The sequence below is a fragment of the Seriola lalandi genome, unplaced genomic scaffold, assembly GCF_002814215.2.
Source record: "Seriola lalandi dorsalis isolate HSWRI2012SDOR001 ecotype SW California unplaced genomic scaffold, Sedor1 jcf7180002054370, whole genome shotgun sequence".
Taxonomy (NCBI): domain Eukaryota; kingdom Metazoa; phylum Chordata; class Actinopteri; order Carangiformes; family Carangidae; genus Seriola; species Seriola lalandi.
Genome location: NW_019524923.1, coordinates 646429 through 655733, shown reverse-complemented (window position 1 = coordinate 655733; position 9305 = coordinate 646429). Strand labels below are relative to the sequence as shown.

The 9305-nt window shown below is 38.1% G+C and overlaps 2 protein-coding genes across 2 annotated transcripts; both read right to left on the bottom strand.

Annotated features, from left to right (window-relative positions):
* Window positions 1-25: 25 nt before the first annotated feature.
* LOC147818992 (uncharacterized) lies at window positions 26-2791 on the bottom strand. The gene is made up of 2 exons (XM_087174678.1): window positions 2294-2791; window positions 26-2051 (listed from the first exon to the last, which is right to left on the bottom strand). Exons 1-2 carry the CDS (start codon window positions 2520-2522, stop codon window positions 1687-1689), a joined length of 594 nt encoding a protein of 197 aa, XP_087030804.1. The 5' UTR covers window positions 2523-2791; the 3' UTR covers window positions 26-1686.
* A 164-nt stretch (window positions 2792-2955) lies between these two features.
* Window positions 2956-7667, bottom strand: gsdf (gonadal somatic cell derived factor). The gene is made up of 5 exons (XM_023408624.2): window positions 6833-7667; window positions 6050-6207; window positions 5836-5919; window positions 5597-5727; window positions 2956-4819 (listed from the first exon to the last, which is right to left on the bottom strand). Exons 1-5 carry the CDS (start codon window positions 6952-6954, stop codon window positions 4676-4678), a joined length of 639 nt encoding a protein of 212 aa, XP_023264392.1. The 5' UTR covers window positions 6955-7667; the 3' UTR covers window positions 2956-4675.
* Window positions 7668-9305: the final 1638 nt, after the last annotated feature.

Below are 9305 nucleotides of genomic sequence, written 5' to 3'. Positions count from 1 at the left end.
GCCATATACATTCTCCAAAGCCTGGTTAAGAGTTTCATTTGGCTTTATTGAGCACATTATAAGCTGTGATAATCCATTGTGTACACTTCTCAGTCATAATGTCTGGTAAGAAAACTGCACCCATCTAGTGTGCTACACACCTCTGGAGTGTCTCAGGTTATATACAAAAAAATCTAAGTAGATGTTTGAACTGTTTCTAATTTAAACACATCATTCCTACAATGAGGAGTTACATTTTACATAACACACTTACTCGCACGCATGCATGCACCACGCACCACACACACGCACACGCACACATACTGCCCTGTGGCTAGCTTGCCATCCAGTGGTTGGATGTTGTAGAGGACAATATTCTTGTATTTCTATTAGTTTCCGTGACAACCAGTAGGTGGCACTATATTGTATCTTGTGTAGTATCAGAATAGAACAGAAAATAATAGAATGGACTACACTTATATCATTTTGACCACATAATCAGTGGCAGGTGAATTTTGTTTTCGGTAAATAAAGGAAACTTCACATTACATAACAAACAGATGAATACATACTGACATACTATGTACCGTAATCAGACAGACAAACACAAACAGGATGAACACTGTATATATAGTATATTGTAGTAGAATTCTAAATATAATATCACTGTGTATCCCCAACAATCCCAGCACAATTTGTCCAAACAAATTTGTCCATAAGGTTTGCAGTTTAAGTGGCGCACAGCGTTTATGCTTATTCTGTATTGATTTCAGTATAATGAGATCTGGCTTTGCATTAGTAATAGTGATGATATCTTTTATCACTCTTCAAATAGTCGAACACTTTAACATGTGAGTGTAAAAGGAAAATAAATGTTTTGATATTGCCATAAACACTTACAACCATCGACATGTAATATCTATACTTTTCATTTGATAGAGAACTTTTGCATGTACATTAACTCAACAATAACTGTGCAAGCCCGTGGTAAATAATCGTGAATTAGTTACACACTATTGTATGTATTATGATTATAATATAAGCAGGACTTACACATTCAGATGCAGCTTTAAATGTGGTAACAAGTTATATAAACTGTGTTGACTCAACCTCACTGACAACCACTATACTACAGTGGTGGAATACAATTAAGTACATTTACTCAAGTGCTTTAAAGAAAAATTTAAAGTATTTGTACATGAGAACTTTATACTTCTACTCCACTACATTTCAGAGGGAAATGTTATGCTTTTACCCCGGTACATTTACCTGACAGCTATACTTACTTTACAAATTAAGATTTTTGCAACCAAAAGTTGTGATGGGCTTTTTCTCACTATTTTCAGAATTTTAACAAACCAAACAATGAATCAATGAATTGAGAAAATAATTAGGTGATTAGTGGATCATTAAAAATGAGCCTCACCTCAATGAACAACTGTAAATGCCCCCTGCTTCTCATTAATGCATGAGTAATAATAATCTGAAGATATAATATGTGTTAGTATAACAGTCACAGAAGCCATTTTTCTGCAGTGAGTACTTTTACCTGTTGTACTTTAAGTACATTTTCCTGATTATACTTACATTTGTTTACTGAAGTAAAATTTTAATGCAGGACTTTTATTTGTAATGAAGTATTTTTAGAATGGTAGTTGTACTTGTTCTTAAGTAAAAGGTCTGAATACTTATTCCACCTCTGATATTTTATCCACCACCTTGTTGGTTGGACTGATTTGGATTTCTCTGCCAGAAGGTGACCAGATAGGGAGGACATTTAAGAAGACTGTCCCCCAGGACGTCTTCCTGGGAGACAACCTGAACACAGAATGACATCCCTGAATTCTGTGTGCTGAATTGCTCTGTGACGTCGTAACGGAGGCCGCAGCTCTCTGCGATTGTGGTCGGGCTGTTGTGCACGTGCAGTGTGCTGGCAGTGGGGACAGTGGCTTTCACTTCCAGTTGCTCATGTCCAACAGATATATTCACAGGCAACACCACATAGGCATGCTGAAAGCTCTCCCCAATGGTGCACTTGAGCTCCGTAGACCAACAGTATTCCCCAAGGTCTCCTAGGAAGAGAAACTAGTTTAGGAAGGCCTATACACAGCTTATCATTGAATAGACAGCATTACATAAAACAGGTCATTGTCGGTCAATCAGTGATGGATTTGGCATAATAGAAGCAACAGTTTTCACCACTGATGTTTCAGCATTTAGTTCAGGTATTATTTTTAGAACAAGCACAGCCTGAGAGATTTCATTTTGCAACAAAGCCTCCTTGAGCTGAAAACGCCACTCTGTTACTCCTTACCTTCTGTGGAGTCTGTAAGCCGTATATTATGCTGGTCCTGCAGTTGCAGCTTTCTGATGAACGTCATCCCAGTGCAGTCCATTAAACAGTCAGTCAGCTGTGTCACCATGCTGGCGATTGGTTTCAGCCTCAGCAACGTTTTCTTCTCTGAACATTCAGCTGCCCCTACAGCCAGCAGGAGTTGGGGCAGAACACCAAAAGACATCCACACAGTGAAATATTTTAACATTCTGTTCAGTATCAATAAAACATCAACTTTCTGGCAATGCTGAGCTGTAGGCCCCAATCTTGCTGTCCTCTTGTAGAGCTGTTGCTTTAATGTAGTCCAGGATAAATATATTTCTTGCGCAACCTCAGAATTATCAGTTAAAGCTCCACTGCAGCCACGAAAAGATTTCTAAAAGCCCTGAGTGCAAATATATGCACAGCAAAAACGATGAAGGCTTGTCAGAACATGTTGCTCTTCCTCCTGACCAGCGCCTGGTTTTCTGGAGTACAGTGCCAACATTTCTTCGTCTGCTATTTTCCTCCCTCTAGAGTTAGCATGTCACTGTGTGGCAGGCATCAAATCCTGAAAAACTGTCATAAGGAACGGCTCTAACAAAATCCTTTTTATCATACCAACCTTTGTCCAAAATAAAACTTCCCAAAACACAATAGTATATATTTCATTCATCTTTATTCAAAAATTGTGAGCATGAAAAAACTTTGTTTTGAATTTGTACAAATGATTAAGATGGTAAATCAGTGTCATAAGCGAAATAAAACATTCTACATTTGCAGAAGTGTATTGATGAAGTTCAGCTGATATATCTCTGCTGTGTTTTGTTCCACTTGCTAAAAAATACTGGATATATAATAATAATGGTGAGGTAACTTGGTAAAGTGAGTGTGAGCATACAACCAAACAACAGACACAATGATTGTTGAAAAATAAAAAACTGTAACTGATAATAAGTCATGCTTAGAGACACAGAAAAGAAAAAAGAAAAACTTTGCTGTTAAAAATAAATCACACATTATGTGTAAGAAAATGTTTTGGATTAATACATGGTCTAATTAAAAATAATAGAACAGACACTGAAATGCTCTAAAAGTAAAAATCTGAATCTAAAAAATTAGAGTAAAATCAACTGGCCATTTTTTGGTCGTTGTTTTAAAATTACAATTTAGACACCATTTCATTCAGATTATATTTTGTCTGCCAGGCTTTGATCTTTCTATTTAGTTCTTTAATCAAATGAATTTACTGGCTGCAAAGCAATACAATGTGATATAACAAAATATGTAGGGAGTAAGTACTATGATTTTTTATTGATTTATTTTTTACACTTTGTTGTAATTATGATTAATTTCAGTTTTTTTAGCCTGCAACATGATACCAAACAATGTTTTGTCGAGTTTTTTGTGTTTGCAGGGCAGCAGTGTCCCGTTTATCTTTTCTGCTGGTTGAAACATGAAAATGGAGCCAGGCCAATCGACGGTTGTGGAAAAACACAGAACAGATGTTGTTGATACCCAGGAGAAGTTGATATTACCTTTTAGGTGCAGGTAGTTTTAGCTGATGAACACAATCTTCTCCCTCCAAAATAGGCATTCATTAAAATTTTACCACATTAAAGACATTTTTGTGGCCTCATTTTGCCCATCAGGATTAAAGTGAATTCTTTTTCCATAAGAGGAAACAGTCATTTCACAGATCAGAAAAAAGACAACTGGCCTGTGAGAGGTTTTGGCTCTGGGCAGTCTCACATTTTTGGAGGGAACACTTAGTAACAGTTACTAAGTAACTATAAATAGCGCTCTGTCCTCATGAGATTTATTTAAAGATAAACTGGCAGCAAGTCACTTTGCTGCTTCCAAGGCTTGTTGCTGCAGAAATACTTGGATTTATTGACAGAACTGCATTTTTCTTTTTTGGTCGCCCTGCGAAATCTACACAAACTTTTTTGGTAGCTGTTTAAAAGCAATAGCACACAAATGTAGATTGTGATTTGAGATTATAGATTATAATGTGTGATTGATCCCATAAAAACAAAGATAAAGAAAGAAATAATGCTAATAATTGATCAGTTTTTATGCTTGGTCGCTTCAACAAATCTGTGCTGCCACTTGTATTATTCTTTGTGGTTACAATAGAGAAACAGGAATGCAAAATTGAGCCTTCGCTTAGGTTCCCACGCTCAGTGTTGAATACACATTGTAATGATCTAAGATAACACACCTAAAAGCCAAGAGAAATAGTCTACAGAAGCAGCATCTGTTTGTGAGAGAAGATAGGCCTGCATATAATGATATTATCTACTTTTTCTGAAGTTTGTGTTTTTGTTTGTGTGCCAGGTGGCTCACAGATGTCACATACTCAGGGTGATAAAACAAACGTTACTCTCTGCTGGGCTGCGGGATGTCTCCAGGTCCACAGCCGCAGCTGCGGGTCAGCTGCACAGAGGACATGACGACGGTGCTGGACTCATCCATGTAGACGACAGGCACCGCTTCCTGGGAGTTGGGCTGACAACATGGCACCTGCGGAGCGACAAAGAGAGGAGGAGTCAGGCATGGTAACAGACTTTGATCCTGACATTGCAGAAATTGACCCACAAGACTGGACAAATGACTGAACTGAATTTATTCATTTTTTCTTCTAAGATATATAGTTCAGTTTATTGACACCAACTTTTAGTGAACATGAAGTAATAGACATTTACACTGACTGCAAAAAGGAAGAGGCAAACATTTGTTGCATGATACTTAAAAAACAAAGAAAATAAGAATAATTTTTGTGCTGCATAGATGTATTAACAGATTATTATTATTTTATGTACTGTTAAGCAAAACTTTCATAAAACTCCATACACTTAATAACATATGGATGAACTCCTTCACAGTTCACAGTAAAGTCTGAATTACAGGTGCAAAATGAGCCCTTTATACCCACAGTGAATCCTTACGTTTTAGTCATACAGTTATTATACCATCTTGTTTCCATAATACAGTTCTGCAGCACATCTCGGTTTTCTTGTTGACCAATTCTGGGAAGTGCCTTGGCTTTGTATTTGGAAAAGTGAATTTATGTTGGCAGTGAGAAGGAGAAAACTAAACGTATTTATCATCAGCTCTTTCACCTCTATGCTACCTGCTGCTGGTAACTCCACTGAAATTCAGCCAAAGTGGTGGAAAGTAACCAAGTATTTCTATTTAATGCAACTTCATGCACCTACTCCACTAGTATCAGTACAATATAAAATAATTGGGGTTCGCAGACATGTGATGTCACTATTTAAATGTCTTTGTTAATAATACCTGAGAGTCAGCATCGTGCACATTGGTGTGGGACAGTGGACATCCCACAGGGTTCAGGTCAGGGTTGCAGAGTGCACACTGAACGATGGTGAGGCTGGAAGGATGGATCACCCAGTTGTCCCAGACCAGATCTAGCAAAAAATTTGAATGTATATTTACTATATTTTTCATGTATAAGTGAATGTAAGAATGGATGCACATAGACTACACAAAGAATATCTACACACATTGCTGCGTACCTTTCATGAAGATCTCAGAGGCCATGGAGCAGCACTTCAGGGTTGTACTGTTTCCCCCATCAGGTGACACAGAGACTGCTGCAGCTGGAATAACATGGAAAAAGAAACAGTAACAGAAGATTGATTTAGACTTTTGGCCGGACTTGACAAAGGGTTCTCAGGCTGGAAAATGTGGGATCTGCAGTAGTTTCTAGGAATTTAGAATTCCACTAACCTGCAGTGTGTTTGGCTCTGTGAGAAACGGTGCTGAAGCTGCTCTGCCATTTCTCTCTGACAGTGTCCAGCCCACCAGCAGGCAGCCATGGCTCAGCCTGCAAGTTGAGAGCTCTGAGGAGACCCTTCCTGATGGACTGCAGCGACTCAGCATGGCACCTGAACATCACATACAGAATCATATTGAAATATAACATCAATGATTACGCAGAAATCCTGGACATTTTACAAAAACCAAGTAAACTTATCTGTGTGAACATTACAATCAAAACACAAGGTGCATTAGTTAGTTATCTGTTCCAATACAGATGTTAAATCTCAACAACACACACTCTCTCACTATCCTCAATGACCTGTGGGAACAGCTTAGAGATGTTGGCCAAGTCAAAAGAGAGAAGTCTTGTGTTAAATGATAACGTTTCTGAGCAGTGTGTTACATCTCTGCACATTTTTCTTAGAAAACCAAACGTACAATTTGACTGTGGATCACCAACAGAATCTAGTATATCTCTGTAACTCATGTGAAAGGGCCTCAGCACACACGCATCCACACAGATGTCTTAATATGCAATCTGATAGACACGTCAACTGCAGTGAGGCTATTTAAAAAATATACACAATATATATTTCACAATTATTTTGGACAATATTGAAAAAGAAGGTTTTAAATGTTCCTTGCTTAGAAAAAAATGCCACTAATAACAAAAGCAAAACACTGCACTGGCACACACAAGTGATATAATCTGCCAATACAGGCTTGTGTGTTATCAAGTTTGATACTGACCTGTGATTGGAAAGAGGAGAATTAGCAGAGGTTGCTGGCTCTTCCTTGGTTGGCTGCAAGACAAATGCAACCACCACTGAAGAGCCCAGAAGCATCGTCATGGCGATGAATGCAAAGGACATGGTGGATGAGCTGGATGGTCTAGCTACTTGGATGAACTGGATTCGAGTCAGACGAAAAGGCTGCTGTTGGTTCTGTGCGTCTGGTGGGTGGAGGATTAAGGAGTCACGAGACAGGGATGCTGTCCTAGGTATTGTTTGTCAGGGCCTGGGAACCTGGGTTTTTATCTTCCTGTACCCCAGCTTGGCCTTGAGATACTTAACATTGTTGTCTTCTCCCCTGTTCCGTGTGAGAGAGTAAGAGGAGGATGATCCAGCGTACGGCAAACAGCCAAGATTGAGAGGTGAGAAAACAGTATGATATATAAGTATACCACATTACGACATACTATCATACATCACAGTTCACAACAGATCACAACACTCGGGAGAACAAATGCATGATACAACTTGTGCTCCACTGTTGGCCAACTAAAATTAATACAGATTTTTAAGAAATTCCTTTTAACAAACAGTTTCCCCTCTGATGCCCTTTATGTACTGAAGCTTTAAGGTTGCTAAAATCATTTTACTTCTCACCACCAGTATCTTATGTACCGATCAGCCATAACATTAAAACAGGTGATTGGTTTTAATATTGTGACTTTTCTGTGTATATTTGAGTCAAGTCATTAAGGTGTGGAAAATAACTGAAACTACAAAGTTTGAAATCAAATTACTAATGGTTCAGAATGAACTCTTAAAACAGGTCACAGATATACACCAATCAGCCACACCAATAAAAACAGTCACATGTTTTATTTTGTGGCTGATTGGTGTATATCCTCATATATACGTCTTAACTTGTTCCTGCTTCACATCGGCACATTATGGTTTAATCTGCGTGAAATATTCAAAACCAAGATTTGTGTGCTGCACCGTTCCATTAAATAAAACTATTCTAGATGTCTTGTGCATTGTTTTATGCAACTTCCTTCAAAATCTACCCTGACATATTTGGTATGTTTGGAAACTTTAGGATCTCCTCTAGATATCAAAGTGAAGCTGTTTGGGTTTGAACAATGTTTGACCCTCTAACAGGCCCTAACCAGCATTCAGAGGGGCCACAGGCCACAAAAGCAGGAACCAGAAGCATCTGACAGCATCTGAAGCATCAGAGACTTCACTAGTAGATAACATTAAAAAAAAATAAGCTGTCCATTATTTTCTGCATGTGGGTAGTTATCAGTTTCTATTACAACTCCCATTTTTTGACCTGACATGAAAGGCAGAAATCTCCCGATAGACATTATAACAATAGTTCCCCTACAGTTGTCATTCAAGGACAGGACCCGTGAAGTGAAGAAATGTAACACAAAGGAAAGCAATAATGAGTGCTGCAGGTGATGCTAATATCTGAAAGCGCAGAGCAAAAAAATATTTGGCAGTGTAACAGTTGTGCAAGGGAGGATCAGAGACATGCAAGGAATGGTAACTTCAAGTCCTGAGTTGCCCTCTCCCTCTCCTCTCCCTGAGACCTAAACTAAGAGACAGTAAACAATAATTCACAAACAGTGCAGAAACTGATATAAGATTTGCAATACTGTCTTTTGCAGCTAATATAAAATAACAGGATGATTGTGAAGTGAAGATCATGTTCATTACTGTAGGTTTGCATCTTATATCTGAGAGGCAGACCTGCAGGAAGTAAAACTGCATTTCTTAGTCCATGCATTAGTCCATCAGCGTACTCTGCATTAAGTCTGCAGGTAGAGAGTGAATAGGACATGTATATTGTAGATGTTTCCATCCATTGTCCTGCATCCGTTTCCATTTGTTTCCAACAAATTAAAAAAGATGCATTCCAGTCAGTCATTAGTGTGTTGGTACTTTTAAAGAAGTGAATACTTCTTCTTTCATGACCCCAAAGCACTTTGTGTACTTAAAAACCTATCTGGGCATCTTAACACAAATATGTGATGAGATCTTGCCAAAGATGTTTAACAGGTCTCAACAACTGTGTGAAGATCTCCATCACATTAGGTTATTGTCAGATCTCAACTTCTCAATGCTGGAGTATTTCCAGACATGCAAACCATAACTCTACAGATGTAAGATTGTTTTGTTTTTTTGGTGTTTCATTGGTGAAATAATTGGTGTAACAAAAATACATCATTAGATTGTTCATACAGCAATAGGTAAGTAGCATTTTACTGTTGTAGCTGGTTGAGGTGGAGCTATATTTTACATACAGTTCAGTAGTTTAGTCCAGCAGTTGTGAGATGATTAATGAGGATAGGAAAAAATGACTCGTTTGTAAAAAGTGTATTTGGACTTTGTTCTAATTGCAGTTTTTTTGTTTAATGGTTATAGTCAAGTAAAGTACATGTACCTTAAAGTTGTACCTAAGTACAGCCTTGGAGTAAATGTACTTA

Bases quoted from the DNA above. Each gene is read 5' to 3' on its own strand.
- LOC147818992 (XM_087174678.1), bottom strand. From the start codon at position 2,522: ATGTTAAAATATTTCACTGTGTGGATGTCTTTTGGTGTTCTGCCCCAA. The intron at 2,052-2,293 runs GTAAGGAGTAAC...TTCTCTTCCTAG, and splicing joins GCTTACAGACTCCACAGAAG to GAGACCTTGGGGAATACTGT.
- gsdf (XM_023408624.2), bottom strand. From the start codon at position 6,954: ATGTCCTTTGCATTCATCGCCATGACGATGCTTCTGGGCTCTTCAGTG. The intron at 6,208-6,832 runs GTCAGTATCAAA...TGTGATGTTCAG, and splicing joins TCTCCTCTTTCCAATCACAG to GTGCCATGCTGAGTCGCTGC. The intron at 4,820-5,596 runs GTATTATTAACA...GTCGCTCCGCAG, and splicing joins TGCACGATGCTGACTCTCAG to GTGCCATGTTGTCAGCCCAA.